Source organism: Rhineura floridana, chromosome 1 (assembly GCF_030035675.1).
Source record: "Rhineura floridana isolate rRhiFlo1 chromosome 1, rRhiFlo1.hap2, whole genome shotgun sequence".
Classification (NCBI taxonomy): Eukaryota; Metazoa; Chordata; class Lepidosauria; order Squamata; family Rhineuridae; genus Rhineura; species Rhineura floridana.
The window spans coordinates 21,571,621-21,594,344 of record NC_084480.1 but is presented as its reverse complement, the minus strand read 5'-3'; the positions used below and the strand labels follow the sequence as shown (position 1 = coordinate 21,594,344).

General features: G+C 40.3%; 1 protein-coding gene across 3 annotated transcripts in view; it reads right to left on the bottom strand.

Annotated features, from left to right (window-relative positions):
• Positions 1-5,039: 5,039 nt before the first annotated feature.
• The window catches only part of ONECUT2 (one cut homeobox 2), a 105,916-nt gene continuing 88,231 nt past the window's right edge, over positions 5,040-22,724 (bottom strand). For 2 of the 3 annotated variants that reach the window (XM_061615203.1, XM_061615215.1), the window contains one exon: positions 5,040-22,275. In XM_061615203.1, the coding sequence (XP_061471187.1) occupies positions 21,989-22,275 (287 nt within the window). In that variant the 3' untranslated portion in view covers positions 5,040-21,988. The remainder of the gene's footprint in view (positions 22,276-22,724) is intronic. The other variant, XR_009761224.1, reaches the window with a different exon arrangement.

The following is a 22,724-nucleotide window of genomic DNA, read 5'->3' as shown; positions in this document are numbered from 1 at the left end:
TAGCACACATCCGTGCCATCAACCAAGATGATGGCAGAGGCTTCAGCCCCTTAGGGAAACCTCGGAGACCATCTTGATTGATGGCAAACCGCAAAAAAACAGCAGAGAAAAAGGTAAGTGAAGCAGGAGGATGGCGGGCGGTTTGCAAGCTCTTGTCCCGCGATCCGTGGCTCCTGTCCTGCTTCTGTGGATCGCGGGCCCCCAAGAGCTCCAGGCCCCTAGGCTTCAGCCTACTAAGTCTAATGGATAATCCAGCCCTGCCTAGGCCTGGCTCTGGGTGATTTTTGAGCTTTTCAGAAAAACACTGGAGAATCAGGAGCATGTCAACTCTTTCTCTGCAACCACCTTCCTTTTTCAGAACCTTTAGCCTAGTCACTAGCATCTAACCTTCCAACCTATCAGTCCAAACAGAGCAAGCCCACCTTAGCTTGTGGAAGATTTTGATGACTCCCTCTCCCCATCCTATATTTTTTCAGGAAAACCAAGAGGCTTTGTCATGAACCTGGTGTTCAACATTCATAACTGGTGGGCTGTGTTCAGCTTGGTGGGTCATAAATTTGTGCAAGCCTGAGAAAAGGGCCTGCATAAAAGGGCATGTTTAGTTGCATGACAAATGCAAATATCTGAAGATCATATTGAACAGATGGGACACTTTCATCCTGTAGGATCCATAATTTCTCTATATTGTATTGTAGTTTGTGAGAAAAGCTCTTTTTATGGTCAGTACTGTTATTGGCTGTCTTGATTATCACCAGTGAGCCCATCGCAAAGGTTTTGCATACCCTGGGACCCCGTGACAGGCAAAATGTTTTTAATTACTTGTTTTTAATTGTGCTACTGATGATTTTAATGTTTTTTGCAAACCTCTTAGAGTTTTTTTTTACACTCAAGTGGTATATGAATTTTGTTAAATAAATAAATAAGCAAACTTAATGGTCCTTAATGACTAAAAAGTTCTCTTCACCTTTTGGAATGTCACAACCTTGAGCCAGGAGGAGGGGTAGAGAAGGCATCTGTCACAGCTTTGAATTTGGGAAAAGGCAGAAAGTCAGAGACAGTTGGGAGTTTAGATGGGGAGTAGCTAAACTGTAAGCAGGCCTGGGAGCGTGTGGAGGAGTGGTAGTGCCTTTGCTCTGAGGGGATCTGATGCATGGTTAGCAGTTGTGCTGCCTCCTTTTGGAGCCTGTTCTCTTCCAATATGCTTTGCTTGTAGATTTTAAATCAACGTTACAGGGACAACCCTGATAATAGTAATTAGGAAATGGTGCAATTCTCAGTCAGGGGCAGTTTTGTGTACAACCGTCCATTTGGTCAGAACAGATTCTGGACTGTACAACTTTATGCATGTCTACTCAGAAGTAAGTCCCACTACATTCAATGGGAGTTACTCCCAGGCATTTGTGTTTCGAAATACAGCCTACCACTATTTTTACTCTTTATGGGTTGGATCCAAAATGGAGTTGCATGCAGATCAGAAGGGCCAAGTTAGCCATGACTTAGCTTAAGTTCCACAGATTTCAATGGGAAGTAACTTTCCCTGGATCCAGACCTATGTTTCCAGCTCTGCTTTATAGCTTTCTAGCAAAATCTGACCACACTTCCATGCTCACATATAGAACTCCAGAGCTTAACCCAGTCTGTGTTGGAATTGCTTTTTAATATGCTTTTTAAAATAAATAAATAAAAAAATTTTTTATCCCTTAAAGATGTTTTTAAAGCTTTTTTAAAAAATGTTTTTAAAGTTGTTTTGTTTTGGTGTATTTTAAGGTCTGTTTTGATGATGTTTTGATGTGTTTTTAGCGCTTTTGTTTGCCGCTGTGGGCTCCTGCTGGGAGGAAGGACGGGATATAAATAATAATAATAATAATAATAATAATAATAATAATGTGGAGTTTTGCCTCTTTCCTTCTCATTCCATTAGCGTTAGGGAATGATCTGCACACAGAACATATTACACATATAGAACATTTCCTCAAAATGGTACATGTGAAGTACCATGTGTGCTCTGGACCCCACCCTGTGTACTGAAGTCACTGAATAGATCCTGATCCTGAACTATCAGTCACCCTCTTTCTGTCAATGGTGTGCCTCTGCGCCTAACTAAAAAGGTGCATGTGAAAGTGCCTAACTGTTGTGCAAGGATGAAAAAGAAAGAAGGCATTCCTCGTTTATTCAACTTCGACAAACCATACGTGTTTTTTTCTTTATTTTCACATCAAGAACTATAAATTAAGACTTTGACACATATACAGTAATTTGTTATTAAGGTAAAGGATGTCTGTTGGCACAAATAATTGAGTAAAAACCATTTAATAATAAAATAACATTCATTCTGTAGCTACTTTATTTGTCTGGAACACTCGATTTAACATATCACCTTCACAAAATAAAAACAAAACAGAACAAAAACCCATGACATATAATGGTATTATAAAATATACCTTAAATTACAAGTATACTTGGCAAAACCTAGTAAGCTGGACCACCCACTGTTTGGTTAAACAGTAGCCAGCATTGCCATTCTCTCGCATACCCCTTATTTCCTTTGGATTGAACAACAAAAAAAGCATTTGAACAGTATGCGACGTTACACCGAACGGCTGCATTTTAGTTAAGAATGGTTTGTGAATCTGTTAGCATGACTGGAATTTACTTGAAACAAATATTTGGTTCGACTTATTGCGGAAGAACATATAAAGCTTTTGGGAGGTTTTTAACACTATTACAATCATTAACTGTCTTACAAAAAAAAAAACCTATTTAAAATCCTTGTATCCAGTACCATCTTTGGCAGATAAATAGGAAAACAAAAATAAACAGACTATAGTACAAAGCTTTCATTTATCACAATCTACTTTTATAAGGCCAAATAAAAATATGTTCCTTTGCACTAATGTAAGCACACGTCCAATATATTCTTAATGACAAAAGACATATAAACACACTACTGATGTTCATGTTGGACGTTGTCTTGTATAGCAGACTGCCGTTTTCCACACTCAACCCTATTCCTAAGTTGCACTCTCCTAAACAAAGTAAAGTGTACTTAGCAGTTTATTTGGCTTTATGGTGTAGCTGGGTAGATGAGATTAGGCAGAACATTTGCAAATGGGAATGAACCCAAATATAAAAGGATATCCAATGTGCTAATGACAAGCCAGGTCCGCCACATACTATGGTATTTTTTGTCACTGCAGGTTCACATATTGTGCGCTACCCTTGATAGGGACAGTGTGGTTCAGGGTTGGGCCAAAGGCCTCTTCTCATAAACGGAGAGTGCACCCCACGGCTCCCTGTTAAATCACAAGGATTCTGCAGCGCACTCTTGGTGTGTGCGAGGAGTTTGCCATACCAGTAGAGCAAAACTAAGGCCATATCCACACCATACTTTTAAATCACATTTAAAGTACATGACTCCCCCCCAAGAATCCTGGGAACTGTAGTTTGTTAAGGATGCTTGGAACAGTAGCTCTGTGAGGGGTAAACTACAGTTCCCACAACTGTTGGGAGGAAGCCATGTGCTTTAATGTACGGTGTGGCTGTGGCCTAAGAATGCTTGCTTTACAGCTGATAATGGCAGCTGCCTTCTCTGCCTATATGGTTGAGCCAGCCTCATTCTTCCATTCCAAAATGTTGGATCAGATCATTGGAATCTTGTGGGTTCCCACTTTGGCATTACGGGCTGGAATCAACAAAGGTACCCCAAGCTAGGACAAAATTTGATTGCTGCCCCCCTGCTTTGCAAAATGCTTTTGAAAGCACTGAGTTACAATACAGTGCACAGCATTCTTGACCTGTCTCCAGAATATATCTTTTATAAATACTAACTTATAGGCCATAACACCTTACTTTGTCCTGTGAAGGCCCCAAAAAGGACCACCTCCATTTTCTTTCTTTTTTGGCAAGATACAAAACAAAACAAACGAACACCCTTGAAAACTGAAATACAGTTGCATAGGCAAGGTAGAGGAGTAGCTACTAGAACCGTGTTGGTTTTTTATTTCTATGTTTTTAGCCTGAACTACCAAAACAGCCAGCTGTCAATCACAGCAGACAACAAGCCTTGAACGGACCCTGCTAATTCCGGTGGGGTTTGGTTCGTGCTGAACATTGGCCACCTTGTAACAATACACCCTAAAAGGGACAAAGCACAAAACCATCATTATGGTAATTCATTCCCAGCAACCTAAAGAAAATGCTGCTCTTTCTTCTCAGAAACACTATATAAATTTGCTATAATATTTTGTGTATTGCTGGATATTTTTTTACCATAAAGCCAAAGGAACTCCTTTTGTATTGGCAAACAATGCACAGCTGACTCATATTTCCAATTTAGAGGTGTCTCTCTTCAAACTACCCACACATAAATGACATTTGTCTTAGGGAACTACCAATGGGCCAATCATTCTTTTTAACATTATAATTCGAATCCAATTTGGATTGGGTATATTTTTATTTTTTTTCCAATGTGCACTGATCTAAACGCATATTAGAACAGAAATACCTTCACTTTGCAAACCAATATTTCAACTGTATGAGACAGAACTGTGCACATTTTTCACAGTCTAAATGCATGTATACACAAACTGTTCACAACCGCTAACGGATAACAGGCTCCCATGCATAAATAAATTTCATTAAATGAAAGGGAAACATCTATTTCCAAATGAAAAAAAAGTTGCTATTAAGAACCACAATGCATTACACTGCTAAGTTTTTTTCTTTTTGCCTCATGCATCAAAATTATAGCACTGAAATTATAGCAGTTGCTAATTATAATACTACACCGTTAACACAGAACAATTAATTGTTCAGACCAAGTAGCACAAATGTAGAAAATAATCATACTTTTTTTTTTCTTCAACAGAGCAAATAAACACAGATTGTTTCTTCAGCAAAGTATGAAAAACTGTAAACTTTGGGCTCATTCTGCAACTTTCCCCAATCCAGAATAAATAAAAATCCAAAGGGAAAAAAGACGGACATACACCTTTAAGCGCACCTTTTTTTTCCTTGTCTATTACAAAAGCACAACCTAAAACGTATAAAGCTTTTTTTATTTCTTTTAAATCACAGTTACCAAAATGAAACAAGTGAATAATTTATTACATACGCTATAATAACATTACTCTAAACACTATTATCTATGAGGTATATCTGAGAAAATTCGGTAAGGAATTGAGCGGTCTGCGTTGCCAACATGCCCAGGTTTATATTTTAAAGCTTTGGAACCGTGAAGAAAGAGAGAGAAGAGGAGAGGGAGAGGAAGAAGAGAAGGAGAAGAAGCAGAAGAAGAAGAGAGGGGAAGGACCTTTGGTATTATTATTACAAATCATGTTCTTTGCAGGGTTGCATTGCAAAGCACCACAGTACAATAAGCCCACCAGTTACAATATGGTGGCCCAGTTGACGCTGAGGTATTCACAGGAAGAATAAAAAAAAAGCACAGAGAGGTCTAGACTGGCAAAATCGTTGCTTTGGTTCAAGCAAGGCACTCATCCTGTGGTAAATTCACACTTTGCACATGAAGCATGAGTCTGATAGAAAATGCAATTGCCGTCAAAGGGCCCTGCCAACTGGAATCATTTTCTGTGTTCAGCTCTTGGCCTTCTTTCAACGTTCCCTTGCAGGGAGGGAGGTTTACGGAGGGCCTGGATGGGAGGGGCTTAACACAAAGGATCTATCATTGTCTTCCACACATGGAAGGCATCCTGAGAATTATTATAGCTCTATGTTGAAGGCATATTGCCATATATAATGTATAAAACATACACAATAGGATCCAAGAAAGGAAGAAGAAAAATGGTGTGTCACTTAGAGGAAGAAAAAAAATAAAAAGGAAGGATGCATAGGCAAAAATGAACCTTTTAAGGGGGGGGGTTGGTTGCGTCAAACTGATGAAGGGCACAGTTTGGATGTAGGAAAGTCAATGCTGAACTGCTAACAGCTTGTTGAAAAAAAGTGGGGGATTGCCACTCCAGGAGAAAACCTGTCCCACTTGCCAATAACCCTCTTATATTTTCTTTCTTTGCTAATACAATTGTGGATAGCCATGTTGGACCATTAGGGGGTTAAAGAATAATCCAGAACCCACAGATACCTTTATTAAGATCACAAAGTCATGGTGAGCACGTTTTTGAGTTCTCCTGAACTCTTCATATGTACTGAGCAAAACGGGAAGGGGGTGACATTCAAAAAGACAAGGCAATTATGCAGTTGCCCCAACATCTGCAAGGTTATATTGGCTGCTGCATCTTTTCTGAAAAGAAAAAAATAGCAGACATGGGGAAAAGGTGGAGAGAGAAAATGGGGGTTTAACTTTTTCCGCCCCTGCCGTGGCGCTGACAAAAATCCTCCTCCCCTCCCCATGGCTGCAATTAGTTGCTTTCAAACCTTTCTTTAGTTGATTCTACCTGATATTTTGGAAGGTGGGGTGGTTGTTATGATAGTGTGTAGTATGCTGTTTGCACTGTTTTGTATTATTGTCTTGTTTTACTTTTTGTATATTTTTAATCTGCTGTAAGATGCTTTGAATCTTTTTTTAGAAATAGGCATTGCATTTTTTTGATTTTAAGAAAAATAAGCTAACCTATTATCTCTTGAACTTCCATTCACTGGATGAAAACTACCTCTCCCTGGCCCGCATATTATTCTTATTCTTGTTATTGTTATCATGGCAGCGACACGTTTGATGTCATGTCTAGTTTGGCCCCAACCCTGTCAGTCTTAAGAAGGGGTGCTGGAGGAGGGGGTTACACAGATATAATTGGATTTGCTGTGCTAGGTGTCATACAGATCTTAGGACGGGCTGGGGGGCTAATGGGACAAAGTATCTAAAAGAGAGAACTGAGCGACAACTTGGGATGGGGAAATATGTAAATTTCAGTTTCTCTCCATTTCTAATTTTTCTAAATTAAGTTCCATTCTCCACATGTCTACATCAGTTGGTAATATTTTTTAACAGGTTCTCATGAAAACTCATCTGCATTTCAGTGAGAATTTCCCCTACTATACACATTTTTGTATGCGATGATCCCGAAAACACATTTCACAGTTTTGTGAAAGCAATTTCCTTTAATTTAGTGTATTTTTGTATGTTATTTCAAGCAATATCTGCATTTCTATCAGCACTTTCATTAGTGTATGCATTTTTGTACGCATTCCTTGGCTGGAGAGCGGCACCGTAAAATTGAAGTAAGTGTGCATTTTGAAGCATGACCGTGTTTTGGTTCACATACTGTTTCGGAAAGTGTGAATTAGGTACGTTAGCCTTTAAATGTGAACTAACTCTAATTTCTCTCCCATCACTAATGACTAGTTGTTGCCAGGGCCGGATTAAGCTGAGGAGGGCCCCTAGGCTGATTGGTGTTTGGGGGGGCCTTCTCCCTACCTTTCTACTTTTTTGCGGCTGTGTGCACTGCGCGCAGGTTTGCCATCAAGATGGCGGCCGAGGTTTCCCTAAGGAGCTGAAGCTTCTGCCGCCATCTTGGTTGATGGCAGCAATGCGCACGTGCAGCATGCATGCGTGCCATCAACCAAGATGGCGGCACAGGCTTCAGCCCCTTAGGGAAACCTTGGCCACCATCTTGATTGATGGCAAACCACAAAAAACAGCTGAGAAAAAGGTAAGTGAAGAGGGGGGATGGCGGGTCGTTTGGAAGCTCCTGTTCTGCGATAATTTTTTAGCTTATGCACGGGCCCCCAAGAGCTCTGGGCCCCTAGGCTTCAGCCTACTAAGCCTAATGGATAATCCGGCCCTGGTGTTGCTGCTGTTGTTTTTTAAAAGGGGAAATAGCCATTTCTGGCTTTTGTGTTTATAGTCTTGAAATCTGAAGTAAAGCAAGAGAAATATCTGCACATCCTTCAGCTTCATGCAGCTCCAGTGAAGTGTGTGGAGGGGCAAAGAGCAGGACTTCTCTGCAGCAAGAAGCTTGCTGAACCAGTAGAAGCTCCCGGCATCATTCAGATTTAGAACCCCGTGCATTCAGGGTTCTAAATTCCGTGGGGGGCCTGCAGAAGTACAACAAGCTACCTGCTTAAAACCTCACCCTCCAGTATGTGGAAGGTGTGTGGGGTGCAACACAGCAGGCAGAACCAGCAGGAGTGGGGGGCCCTGTCCCTCCTCATGTGATTAAGCTGAATGGCTGAATAAGGCTCTTGGCAACACTAGATTTGGGGGCAGCAGACTATCTTCTTGATCTAGAAGCTGATGTGAGCTGCCCTAGAAAGTGTGAGTGGGATATGCCCATTCAAATCTCAATTCGGTCTCTAAGGATACACTCCTATGAACAAGTTCCTGGTAGTAAGCACCATTAAACATAGTGGGGGTTACATCTGAGTAAGCATGAGAAGGACTGCACTGCAGTGACTTAAATTGGTGAGCCTCTGTCTTCAGCTTCGTCCTGAATCTTAGTCTCTGCATTGTTGTTGTTGTTATGTGCCTTCAAGTCGATTATGACTTATGGCGACCCTATGAATCAGTGACCTCCAAAAGCATCTGTCATGAACCACCCTGTTCAGATCTTGTCAGTTCAGGTCTGTGGCTTCCTTTATAGAATTACCATGCAGATAATAAGAGTAACCTACCTTACAGGATTGCTGTAAGGATTACAGAGATGTCCCTGTGAAACCCTAGAAATGCACTATATAGGTCGTGCTAAGTATGTGAACCTGTCCTGACAGAAGACAGAACCACACAGTGGTTGGTGGCTCCATGTCAGTGGGGCAGTGGAATCCACTCTGGGGTTTACCCTGAAGCACTTTGGACAGCTCCTTGAAAGTTTGGACTAAAACCCAGAGCAGATTCACTGCCCCACTCACTTTGGAGCCCCCAGTCTCCACTGCAGTTGAATCTGGTGTTTATATCCTCGCGGATGCTTCCTAAACAATGTTATCATCAGTCAGAAGGAAGGAAGCTTCGTGAAAATGAACTGCAAAGATAGAAGCAAATGCACTCTGCAAGAGCACAGCTTTCCTACTTTGCTGCGGAGTACTCAACATACTATAATGGCACCCTTGACCCAGAGAACTCAACCACAGCCATGGGGTGTGCACAGCATATCTCTCCATGCTAAACAGAGATAGTGCTATCAGCTTTGACAGTGGAGATGAATGGGTGTGGTTTAGGATGGCCTGGGAATAAGCCCTCTCTGCCCAGCAGATAATCATTGCTGTATTCCTCCAATACAAGGTGGGGGATCTTAAAGTGGAATCTGTTGGAAACCTGTTTAGACAACACTTCCTGAATCAAACCTAGCAAACATAGCTTATTAAGGTAGGTTAAATGAGTGTTGCAAACTTGTAAGCTGAGAAATGGCAGGATGGTGCTACTTTAAAGGGTCAGGTTTTGTTTTCGTTATGGATCTCCCTACACAGTGAGTTCCTGCTTCAAATGTTCTTTTTTGGGAGGCCAAATTGATGCTCACTAGGAAAGGGCCCTCTCTGTTGTGATATCATCTTTATGGAATTCTGAGCCCAGGGAAACCCTTGATGCTACTTCTTTCCTGAAGAACCTTTTTTTAAAAATCACAATGCTTTTGAACACTTAGGAACATGGGAAGCTGCCTTATACTGAGTCAGACCCTTGGTCCATCGAGCTCATAATGGTCTACACTGACTGGCAGCTGCTCTCCATGATTTCAGGCAGGGATCTCTCCCAGCCCTGCCTGGATATGCCAGGGATTGACCTTCTGCATGCAGAACAGATGTTCTTCCACTGAGCTATGGCCCTTCCCTTACTAAGATGACTGTAGTTTAATCTGCCTATGGTTTACCTTTAATATCATTATTAAAAGCTGTATATTTGTTTTGTGGAATTTGCTTGCATTTTTAGTCTATGCTAATGATATTTATCATGTCAATGCTGAATTTTTAATATCTTGTTGTAAGCCACCTTGAAGGTCTGGTTAAAGCCAAAAGCCAGAATTTTACAAATAAACAGCAGTCGCAGAAAAGGGAGACTTAATAGTGCCATCCTAATTATGTGTACTCAGAAGCAAGTCCTTCTGAATTCGGTGGGACTTACTTCCAGGTAAATGGGATTATGATTGCAATACGGCAGTCTTAAGTCTTTAATGCTCTCATAGTCTTCGGTTCCCTCTTAACATTTATGAACAGTTTGAATTAACTTCAGTAAGTCAATATTAGTCCTAGTATGTTTTGGCTTCATTTTTTGGCATTGGTCATAAGAGCATGAGAAGAGCCCTGCTGGATGAGACTAAAGGTCTGTCTGGTCCAACATCTTCTAATCAGATGCCTTCAGGAATCCCATAAACAGGATGTGAAGGCAATGAAGGCCCTAACCTGTTTTTGCACACTGCCTCTGAACAAGAAGGCTCTGTAGAGCCATCGTAATGGTCACAACCTGAATCTCGGGAAGAGACAGCCAAACCTCTCTTTCATTTTTAAGGATGTATCTTGTGGTGACTTTATACATTGACAAAAAAAGAGGAAATGCATCACCAAAGAGGACAACAGGTGACGCAGGTTTTGCACAAAATTTGGCATATACTGATTTATATGTCTAAATGCAGATTTAGGAATAATGGCTTAAATTCAAATAGAAATATGATACATGTTACCATAGTGGGAGAAGGCAGGAAGCAGGAGTCCTATGTGCCTGCTCAGTCTGCTCTGCAGATGCTAACAGCTGATGGGCAACTTCAAATCTCCTGCTGTTCTCCCTTCTGATGGTTTGTTATCTTTAACTGCACTTCAAATACAGAATGGTCCTCAAATAGACTACCTTCTATAAAGTAGGACACACGGACAACCTATGTATACCAGGATCAAATGGTGCTAACAAATCTTGTGTGAGATCCCCCAGACATTTCCAACAAGTATTTAGCAGCCAGCAGAAAAAATGGCCAAGTTAATTTCCTAGGAACAATGAAAACAAAAGAGTAATAAAACATAACTCATGTTCAACATATTTGCCTTCTTTAGTTTGTAATCCCACACCTTGATCTCAAACACATATACCCTGATCCAGTTGATCCTTGTACAGAAACTTGCATGAGAAGCAAGCTCTCATTCATGCAAGAGCTTCCCTATTTCACTTCAATGAAGTGGGCTGTTCCTTCTGTTCAAAGGGATGCCTTGTTGAGCATCCTCTTCCATTGAAAGCGGAAACACGGTCATCCTGGAGGTTTGTGTGTGTACACATGCCAACACAACTGGAGCTCTACCTCCAGATGGATGCAATCCCGGAAAAAAACACTGGGCGAACTGAAGCCAATGAGATGTAAGGTTAATTGTCCAACCACAGTTGTGCAGATGCCCTTAAATGGATTAACCTCTAAGTAAGAGTATGGTTCTATGTATACTTGAAGGCAGTGATTCCCAAACTTCCACACACACACACACGGGGCCTACTTAAATATTGCTTGGCTGACCACTTAATGATTTTTGTAGCAATTGTAATGCACTGTGCTAGATTCTATATGATTTTTCATTGTATTATATTGCTTCATTTATTTCTTATCTTGTATTTTACGTATTACAATTTGCATTTCATTGAACTCAAACTGTAATACAATAAAATACAATATCAGAAATAAGCAACAAAAATACAGTTAGAAATCAATATGGATATTTAATGTGGGCATGCCACAGACCAACTGGATGAAGCTCATGGACCACCAGTGGTCCATGGACCACAGTTTGTGAAGCCCTGCTTTAAGGCAACCTTCACCAGCCTGGCTGGGGCTGATTGGGGTTGTCGTCCAAAACATCTGGAGGGTGCCAGAGTGGAGAAGGCTGCTTTAAGGGCATGATACTGCACATTCACCCCATTCATTTCTTTGACCCATATCTTAAACACATCTCCTTAGAAGCTCCATTGATCTCAGTGGAGCTCACATCCAAATATGGACTCGATAACTGCAATCTTAAGCATAGTCTGGATTCCTCCCCTCAAGCTGATGTCCCATTAAAACTGGTGCACTTGCTGCAAGTCCAGAACCCTATTATATGATGAACAAATGAAGCTTTTTTACACTGAGTCAGACCATTGCTCCATGTAGCCCAGTAGCAGGCAACCTTTTTTTTCTCAAGAGCTCCATTCCCTCAGGGAATAATCTGTTGGGGGCCACATAGCACCAGTGGGTGGGGCCATGATTATATTAATATAAATTCACAGTAAGAGCTGTAGCATATATTCCTCTCTCTCCTCCTCCTCATTTCTCTCTTTTTCTTCCAGACTTTTTCAACAGATATTTTACTCACTCTGACTGACAGCACCTCTCCATGGTCTATGAGCCGCTCCAGACTGGTGTTCTATTGCAGCAGAATTCTGCAACATGCTCTTGACTCAATAATAGTGCACTAGTGGTGGGTTTGTTCTGCTTTAGTTTCTTCTGCAATGCTTCCCCAACACTACCACATTATTGCTGTCCGGAGGGACTATAGCACAACAAAAGTGGGACAAACATAAACCAGAACATTTATGATATAAAAAAATTGGGGATTTCAGGAGGAAGTTATGGGATGTGGACCGCTTGGAAATGAAGCAGTGTAACCACCCCAAAACCTTTGCAGGCGTAAACCGTGTTGGAAGCGGGATTGTGCTTGACCACCCAGGTAACATCATGAATCGTCATGAATGCTCAATAAAAGGATGCATAGAGTGGCTCACAGACCTGCTAAAGGAGATATTCTTAACTGGAGTTGACAGAGATTGAATCTGTGCCCTTCTGCATACAAAGCATATGTCCTGCCACTAAGCTACTGGCTCTCTCCATTCATTCTTTGGATCCTAGCCAATGGTCCCACTCAACCAGTAGTCATGGGCAACTAGTGTCATATACTAACTAATAGTTCCAGAAAGGGATGCACATCCCCATTCATCTGCTTCAGGATGCTCCAGAAAGGAACAGACATCCCCACCCATCTGGTAGGTGGATGTGCAGATCCTGATCCATCCAGAAAGGGATATGCATCCCTGTGCATCAAGTTCAGGCATATCCAGAAAGGGACATGCATTCAGGCTGCTCCAAAAAGGGATGTGCATCCCTTCCAGTTCAAGCCACTCCAGAAAGGGGTGTACATGGCCACCCCTCCAGGTCAGTGCAGCATGCATGAGTGTCATGATGCAAATGTCAATGGGCAATCCTATCAGCTGTACACACAGAAGACAATTTTTCTGCACGTAGATTTCTCTTGCTGAATCAAGGCAACTGTGCTTGAGATCAAGCTGTTGGACCCCTTTTTTGGAGGCAGGGAGAAGGGACCTGGGGGGGGGGGAGAGGGAGTGGCAGAAAGATAAACACAGAAAATGACTTCTTCAGAATTAGCAGATCCCTCTAATGGTGTTTCTTAGGAGGGGGGGCATCTGAGTTGCAGCTGTCCATAGTGGATGTAAAGGAGAAAAAGTTAAAACTATAAAGAGCACAAGCAAAATGCAGACCGCACAGAGAAAGAAATCTTTGGTATCTTTGGTATCATCAACACGATTAAAATTACAAATGGAAAAAGTCAGTGAGGTAGCCTCTTTGGTTCTCACTAGAAATAGAAAGTTTTTTTGTTCCTTTTTTCTGTTTTTTTTTAATCCTTTTCATTTTTTTTTACACACACAAAGTTCATTCTTGGAAGCAGCTACTTTAAGGGTTTCTCTCTTTTTAGTTTTTTTATTCATTTATTATTTTTTTGCTTGTTGTTATTTTATATTTTCCCCCCAGCTTAGGTTTTTAAAAAGCCACAAAGTTCAGGCAAAGTGTTGCAGTGTCTTGTCTTTTTTTTTTTAATCCCCTGTTGTTCCTGAATGCATTGTTTAGACAAAATATTCCTTGCTTGTCCAAAAATAAAAAATAAAAATCATCACTGTTGTTCTGACAGCAAATAAATTGTAGTGCTTTACGTTGATTTTATAAAAAAAATAAAAATATAAACTATACAAGGGCACCTTCAGTAGATGCTGAATAAGTTAAATAAATAGGTTATATTATGAAGGCTCTTATGTGCCATAATAATAATTAAAAAGGTATGCCTCACTGTTTTTTGGTTTTCTTTTTTTGAGTGAGGTAAGAAGGAGGAATTAACTTAAATAACTTAAGGGTCGATCATTTTATAAACTATTGAGATTGATTATAAGAAATAAAACATGCCCCAATTTGGGGAGAGGGGGTGGGGGATCTTTAATATTTTTGGTATCTTGTCTTTCCCCACATGTCTGTAACAGGACTTTACAAATACTCCCTCCCCCCCAAACATTAAATTTATGTGCCAACCTCAGATTTGCATCTAGGATGCACTATGATTCTAGGATTGATAAAAAAGTAAAATAAGTCTAGCAAAAAAAAAAAAAAGCACAATCCAGCAGAAAAGGCTCTTACACACAGCCCACTGAAATCCGTGACATGCTCTTGCACAACTTTGGTTCATTTCAATGGGACATGCTTGGGAGCATATCCATATGGATTGCAACAATCAAAATAATCAGGAATGTCATGTAAATAATCATGAAAAGTAATCAGTAGAAGCCTGACCCTACAGTTTTAGCTCCAGCTAAACTTGTGTCCAAAATCCAAAATGGTGCACGGGCTCCATTGGAATTGACAGAAGCTTTAGTTGGAATGAAGATTTAACTAGAGCTAAGGCTTTTAGTTTGAGTCTTAATCTAATCAAAATAAATCTTATGATTCATAACCACCAATATAGCCCAAACATATCATGAAAGAAATAAAGGCTGTGAAGATTACTGGCATAACTTTTAAACAATAGCAAAAATAATAATTCCCATAATAAATATAGAGTAGGGCAAGCATAATCTTTTTTTAAAAAATCACAAAATACTTAAATATGGTGACAAGCAAGAAAAAACATCAGAATTTTTGTTCCCCCATAGCTATGTCATTGCCACGTCTCCTCTTTTTTGGGTTTTTAAAAAAGGAGGTTGCTATTCCCGTAAGTCGGTCTGAGCTTTACGTTTTGCTGGTTTTTGTCCTTTGAAGGTCTTTGGATTTAGCTTTAGTTAAGAGAGATCCAGAATAAAGCTATTCAACCGAAGTAATCAAGCACATTCTTTGTTCCTCCACAGATGATTAAACAATATCCAAGGTTTCTTGAAAGTTGAATTCATCTTGGATGTGCCCATGAAAAATAACTCCAAGTATAAATGGTAAGGAAGATGTTGGGATACTATTTTGCTAAATTTTCTTTGTGGAGCAGAACACATACAATGGACAGTAATCAGTGTAAATATACAGAAGTATAAGTTATGACATATATAAAACATGCTAAACACGTCAGCGTTGTCTGTGAGAAAGCCTTGCCATTGTGTGCATGGCAGATAGGGAAGCAACAGTCACATAAATGTTCACCAATAGTGCAGTTGGAACAAAGAAAAGCTGGTTGAGACAAAAGAAAAACAAAATTGCACAAGATTAGGAACAGAAGTGCCTGTTTGGAGTTGTTTGTAATGGGGCCAGAGAGGCTGGCTACCTTCAGATCTCAGAAGAAGGGCTGTATGCCATACATTGATTCAGAATAATTGGCTAAACTGTGGACCACCATTGCTGGAACTACAATGGGATGTCAAACATTAATACTTTCTTTTGCATTTATATTATTAAAATATAATACGCTTCTCATGCCTGACTAGACATACTAGATGTTAAGATTGGACAGGACACAATTTGGGATTATCCCTTTTCACCAATATGAATGTTGATGACATCAGAGATGACATCAGAGCTTAGAGTGAGACCTCTGGTAAATTGACGTGTGTGTGTGTATATACACATCCATGTACAACAGACACACATATATCCATCAGAAATGCATATTTGTGCATACAGTATATTCTATAAACACTTGAGTACTCTGGTCCTAGCCAAAACACAGTTGTATTTACCCCAGGGCCTTAATTGATAGCAAATCCAGGGCCTTACTGGCTTTAACTGACCTGTCCCTGAAAAACAAAATTATTTGCAATGAATCTGCCCTCCACATTTCTCTTTTTCCTCATTCTTATGGCATCTTGCACTGGAACATGGCCCTTCAGGGCTTGCTCTGTCATTTTTTGGTGTGCATGTGCAATGCTGGTGCTGACCTCAAGACCATAGTGCAATGCTGATGAGCACAGCTATACCTGCACTTCTAATGCCTTACTCTACGTGACAGACCCCTGTGAGATTTATGTATTGTCCGTTGTTCTGAGTAGTATAGTATAGTAAAAAAAACAAAAAGACAGAAGTAATGGAAGAACTAATGTGTGATGATAAGCAAAAGTCATAAAATGTACCCTCTGTCGGAGCCATTAAAAAAAAGTCATCAAGGGAAAAATTAAAACAAATAAATCCAGTCACAGGATGCTAAGCAGGGCAGACTTTAAAAAGTTGAGCATTTTCATTTTCCCCAGACAGTGATAGTTCTGTGAGGCAGGTAGGGAGATTTTTCTGCACTTTCCCAAGCCACAGTGCGTAGGATTCTTAGGGGAAGCCCATTAGAAATTTGTAGTGCAGATATGCCATATAACTCACAGCAAGAAGGGAGACGATCAGTCATGCTTGTTGGGCATCCAGCAACAGCTAAAGGGCCAGAGGTGCCCAATCCCTGGCTTACTGCTTTACCAACATAATTAATTCTCCACATGCCTATTCAAAGGTAAGTCCCACTGAGTTAAATGTTACTTACTCCCAAGTAAGTGAACATAGGATTGCAACCTAAGCCTTTTGCCAGGTAAAACATTCCATGCAAACTTTTGTGTAAAAATTGAGAAGTGAGGTCCTAGTCCATAAGAACAGAACCACTGGCTAGGCAGCCAAATTGCAGTGATCTCTTGCATCAGGTGTACAGTTTATATACAGGCAATTATCTTGAGCAAAACTGAAGACATCCTCCTTAACATCTTAAGCTCAACTCTTCCATGTTTCTTTTTTAAGAATTAGATTTTGGTTGCCTATGGTGCCTGCCTGTAAATCACAGAAATTGGGTGTGGGTGTGGGTGAGAGTGAGAGCGGGATCCTTCATTGCATGGTCTCTGGCTCACACAGATTACAATCCTCTGGACAGCAAGCAGAACTGTTTATAGTGTCATCTAGTCTTTCCATAGATAGCTGAGCACAGATTTCCCACTGCTTGTCTGTCTGGTATGGCTGCAATGAGATTTTGTCCGCATCTTTGACAGTAATTTGTGCTAGAGGAGCCCCAGTAGAAGACAGAGGGATTTGTTCTGATACTGTTTCAGCTGGTGATTCTGGCCCAAGGCATAGGGGCACACTTAGCGTTACACAGCGTTCCTTGTAGCAGAGTTATGTGTGTGTATTCTGATGCGGGGGGAGGAAGCCTCTCCCCTTCGCTCGGTTGTTTTTAATACAGGGCAAGAGTCTCTTTAGGCAAAGCAAAGGAGGAATTCTGCAATTTAGTAACTCTTTCTCCTTGCAGCCATTTAACTGGATGCAAAGTCTCCGTAACTGACCAAAACGGGAAAGCAAGGAGGGAGGCACCCCAAATGTACCATAGACGAAAAGAGGGAAAACCCTCAAAGTGACTAGCCAGCAAACAGCCAAAAATGAAAACAAAAGTCATTTACTGGGCAGCAATAAACCTATTTTTGTTTTCATTTTTGACTGTTTGCTGGCTAGGCACTTTGCAGGTTTTCCCTCTTTTCTGTCTGTGGTCTGTAAGTGATCAAGCCTGTCACTTACATGGTGCCAATTGATAGGACTGGGGGTGCTGTCCATGTTGTATAAGAAATGATCCAACAACAACATCTCCTTCTGCAATCCTGAGTGTGTCTGATGGTGGAGGGGTGACACACAGAGTGAGCATTTGAAGATGAGGAAGTACCCCACCCAAACTAACAATGGCGAGAAAGGAGATATAAATGGATTCTAGACCAGTAATTTTCAGTCTGAGGAACTCTGGGGTTCCTCAGAACTTTTATCAGGGCTTCCTGGATACAATAAGAGCAGTTGTGGCAGATGAACTTTCCGAGAAAGACAGCTTGCTTATCGCTGCTAATGTTTCCCTGCAATGTACAGACAGCCACAGGGGAGGGGAAGGTGTGTTCATGCAGGGCAAGGGCAAGGCCTGACAGGCCTGGTCAGTGCTGTGCTTGAACTGAGTAGGCTGCCTAGGATGCAACCCAGAATCATCCATCTGCCCCTTGCAAGCAAAGGAAAAACAGAGAATATTTGAAAAGGTAGGAAATAGCGTGTTGTTCCTTTAACTAAAGTACCATGTTGTATTCCTAATAAGAGATTGTTAAAGGTCTGAGAAGCAGATGAACAAATCAAATCAAACAATGAACCAACCGCATTGCATAAGTGAACATTCTTGAATAGAAAATGACCCCAATTGACCCAGGTTGCAAATATATATATATATTATTTTGTAGAGATGGGTCACATCTACAACCCTGCAGATGCGCAGATCTGTCAGGACCTGGAATATCACATAAACTTTGTAAATCTTTTCGTTTGCACAAGGAGGTCTATCTGTGAGACCACTGTGTAGGTTTTGCAAACCTCATGCAGTGTTAATGTTTTATGACCACTGATCAGCCACTGCAGCAATGAATAGGCCTCAGTCCAAGCATACAATTGCTGCTATAGCAATTCTTAAAATAAAAAGGAAGAGAAATTTAGATTTTTGGCTCAAAAACTTTACGGCCAACACTCTTTTGATAAAAGCGAAATCCATCTCATATCAAAGCAACTCTGAATTTCAGATGCTTTTGTTTTGTATCTTCAGGTTAGATTTTGAAGTAATGTTTTTTCTTGAATGCCTCTTTTTCATAGAGAAATTCAAGTTTGTTCTATTGACATAAGGGTTCCAGTTTCTTTCTTATGAAGAAGTTGATCATAGCTATCATTAATTTATTAAAAAGAATTTTTAAAAATTTTTAGCAGCCCATAAAGGAAAAGTCCTAACCTCAGATAGTTATGAATTTAACCTGAGAGTGTAGTCCAGAACTATATAAACCAATGGGAGTTTTGCTATTGAAATTTGTGTATTTGATAGCAATAGTCACTTCAGTTTTGATGCAGATAATGCCTGCAAGTCAACTTCTTCAACTCCTCATCAAGCTTAGGCCATTGATTCCCAAATGGTAGATCAATGTCCCTCAGAAGGGTTGCAAGTGCCTTAGAGGCGGTTCACATTTTCAGCAGTGACTGGAGGTGGATTTTGCATATAATAGTTAAGAAAATTTCATTTCTACCTTGAATTGACAGAATGCATGTTCTGGATGGAGACAGAATATCACTGATGGGTCCCTATTCCCATTATAGAAGGATTAAATACAAGTCACTGAGAACAGTGTTTCAATCAAGATTCTAGATTTCCCAAAAGAAAAATTATAGCTCCACTCATATTGATGACAGAGGAGAAGAGAATCTTGCAACCCAGATGTTATATGTTCCTGAGGTCAGAAAGGTGGTATTCCAGGGAGAGAGAATGTATAGGAGTCTGAGGGAAGAAATTGTGTGGTATGGGTGATGATGGCGCTGTGTGTGTAGGAGCTGATCACAGGCCCTGCTTGGTGGCCAGAATATCTAGTAGATTTCGAGGAATTGTATGATTTCCTAGTTTGAGAAACACCGATCTAGTAGGAAGAACTGGACCTGGGTGGTCACGACTGGGTGGTCATGGCCGTGTGAATCACACTGGATAATGAAGTCAAACTGCCTGAAGATCTGACAAGGAACAAATTATTCCTTGACTGGATTATATAATTTAGGATCCTTTCTAATAGTGTGAAATTATCCAGCATGAAGCAACAAAATGTCATTCATTTGCACACACAAAACATATCCTTTACCCCATCTCCTAAATGATCATTTAAAAAGCATGTAACATATATAACCCCAATGAACCAAAACCAGCATTTAACTGGTAAGATGCTTCCCCACACACTATGTCAGGTTGGAGAAGCTTCGTTAGATTAGTATCCCAACATCTTATACTTGGAGCCCATGGAATCCTTTAGAAGATTCCATGTGACAGCAGAAATTGGAAAAAAGAAAATAACTTTTTTTAAAAAACATCCTTTTTTGTGTTTGCTTGTTGTTGCTGAAAAGAAACAGAATCAATTTACCTTTACACAGATCAATCGTGCTATACGCCTATTAGCTGTGCAAGGGGAGATAATGAACTGAACTAAAAGTCGTGAGAAATCCTCATCTTTGGTATTGTAGCTGTTGAGGTCTCGGTTGCTCTGTTCCTTGTTCTTTTGAAAAAACTGCATAGGCACAAATTAAAGACAATCTTCAACTTTAAGATTACTGAGTTGTCAAATGAAGCAGCAATCCCGTTGGCTTTTCCATTCATTTTCCTTTCTTGTCAACCCTTTCTTTGAACTCTGCTTCCTAAAAATGTTCCAAGATGTCTGTCAAAACACAGTGTGTTAGCATTGGTTTATTTCCTGACGTGCTTCCTTGTTTTGGTTTTTTTTTAAATTATTATTCATTTCTTTATTCCCCCCCCCCCTAAATGGAACAGTTTGTTGCAGAAGAAGTAGGTGCAGAAAACGTTTCTTTGGTTTCGATTAAGTAGTACATAAAAGAGTCTCAAGTGTCTTTAAAGGATCGTTACAGCATTTGGCTTGCTTTTGAACACTCAAGTGGTGTTCCAAGGAAAGGGGCTATTCACTGGTAAATATGCACATTGAGTGACCATAGCTATTCTGATGAGAAAGATGGTGCGCATGTGTGTGGGCATCATTAGGTGAACACTGTACCCTAGTGTGATCAAAAGTTATTTTTGATGCTTCACTTGAGGACATCATCTCTTTTAGCTCACTTGAAGGGTGAACTGAAATAAGAGCTGTACGTCGCCTGATGTTGATTCATATTCAAAATCTGACTACATTGGTGATGGGAACAATGGCAATGAGAATGATGTTAGAAAATGGTATGTTATAATGGTCTTTGGCTTGCAATATCCTGCATCTTTGGTGTGTTGCATTCTTACATGAGGTGGTAGGTGGGATGGTTTTATCCATGGAACAGACTTGTAGAGCATATTTAGATAAATGCTCCAGTGGTCAGTGACATCTTGAAGGCATTGGTTTAATTTCATGCCCGGAAACACTAACTAACTCAAATACAGAACTGATGTGGCAATTTTTTTTAAAAAAAATGACATGATGAACTTAGATGCCTCGTAACTGATTAGGACATATTAATGGTTGGTTTTTTAAAAATAATATCTAGAGCTTTTCAAGTGTTGCATTTGCTCTGTCTGTGATAGCATCTAAACTGGCTTCCTGAGTGTGTGTCTGCACTATGTACAAATAGAAATTGTGAAGACCTGCAAAAGTGTGCTTGAAACCAATGTGTTCACTAACACCCCCTAACTCCGAGCACGTCTTGTAAGAACAGGCAAAGAGTCCAGAGCTGTTCCTGCTTTCTGTTGTCTTTGTGCTTGATAGTTTGGGTTCAAGGGAACCAAATCGTACTGATCCAAGACCAAATGTTCATAAACAATTTTTTTAAAACAGCAAGTCAGATAATTCTGAAAATGTTTAACATAACAACGCCTGAGTTTCTAAAATAAAAAACCCAATGTTCTTAGGTCTAGTTTAAATTTGTGCTCAGTACTTGTATATTTCAGTGTTTGTGAGCTCGGGTATAGTAGTCTGGAAAAGCTAAGCATGCTGGAAATGAACTAGGTTAGACATGTTTGGATTTCTTTTGGTGAACAAATTTTAGCAAAGTTGGTGCCATTTTGTTGACCGATCTCAAAGCTGATGAATCTTTGAAGCTTTGGTTGGTGTAGTCATGTTGGTCCTGAATTCATTTCAGTCATGAATCACCTACTTCTATTTCACGCATGCTTAGTCTGCCTTGAATGTATTTTTGACCTGTACATTTTTTAAAAAGCAACCTTAAAAGTCATTTTAAATAAAATTTAAATGTCCCACGTTGTAAATCAGTATTAGTGTTTTAAGAGGATTGTGCTTTCAAATCACCAGTGAAGGGCCCCAATAAGAATCCTTTTAATATATATTAGTTGAGTTGTGCCCAATTTAGATTCTGCTCTCCGATCATGCTTTGGTACAAGTGGTAGAGGTTGAGGAGGCTCCCCCGGTGCTCAAATCATCCTGCCATTTCTCGAGGCTCCGCCTCCTAGCATTCATGAAGAAATTACTGACAGTGGTAAGTTCCAAGCCCAGCTGTTGGGAGATGGTGATCTGCATTTCTTTGGATGGACGTTTGTTCTCTTTGAAGATGGCAAAAAGTGTTCTGCGCTGGAGATCGGTGAAAACCAGACGAGATTTCTTCTGGGAGTTGTTCCTGTCTTTGTTTGGTTCTTGTTCTTTGCGTTTGCATGCTTAGGAAAGAGAAACAGAGAGAGGAGAAAGAGAGAGAAAAAGAATAAAGGCATGTATAAGTACCAATCAGCAGAACAGGTGATACATTGATGAAGCTGTAGAGATGTAAACGGTTAAACTTTTATTGTGCAAATTGCAGAAATGTCAATATCCAACCTGCACAGGCCCATGTATTCTGACTAAGAGTGACTAATGGAGACTGTATGCATAGTAAAAACCATTTTGGTTAATTCTGAGAGTGCAATTAACCAGGTTGGCTTCACCAGACAGGCAGACTAGGCAGCTGTCCGCATTGGCAGAATTCAAGGGTTTCCTGCTATGTTGGAAGCAACTCATACACAAATGTCTAGCTAGCAGGGCTAGGCCCGAGGAATTAGTTCAAATTAGTTCGCATTTAAAGGCAAACCATCAAATTTGCATTTTGCAAAACAACATGCAAACTGAAACA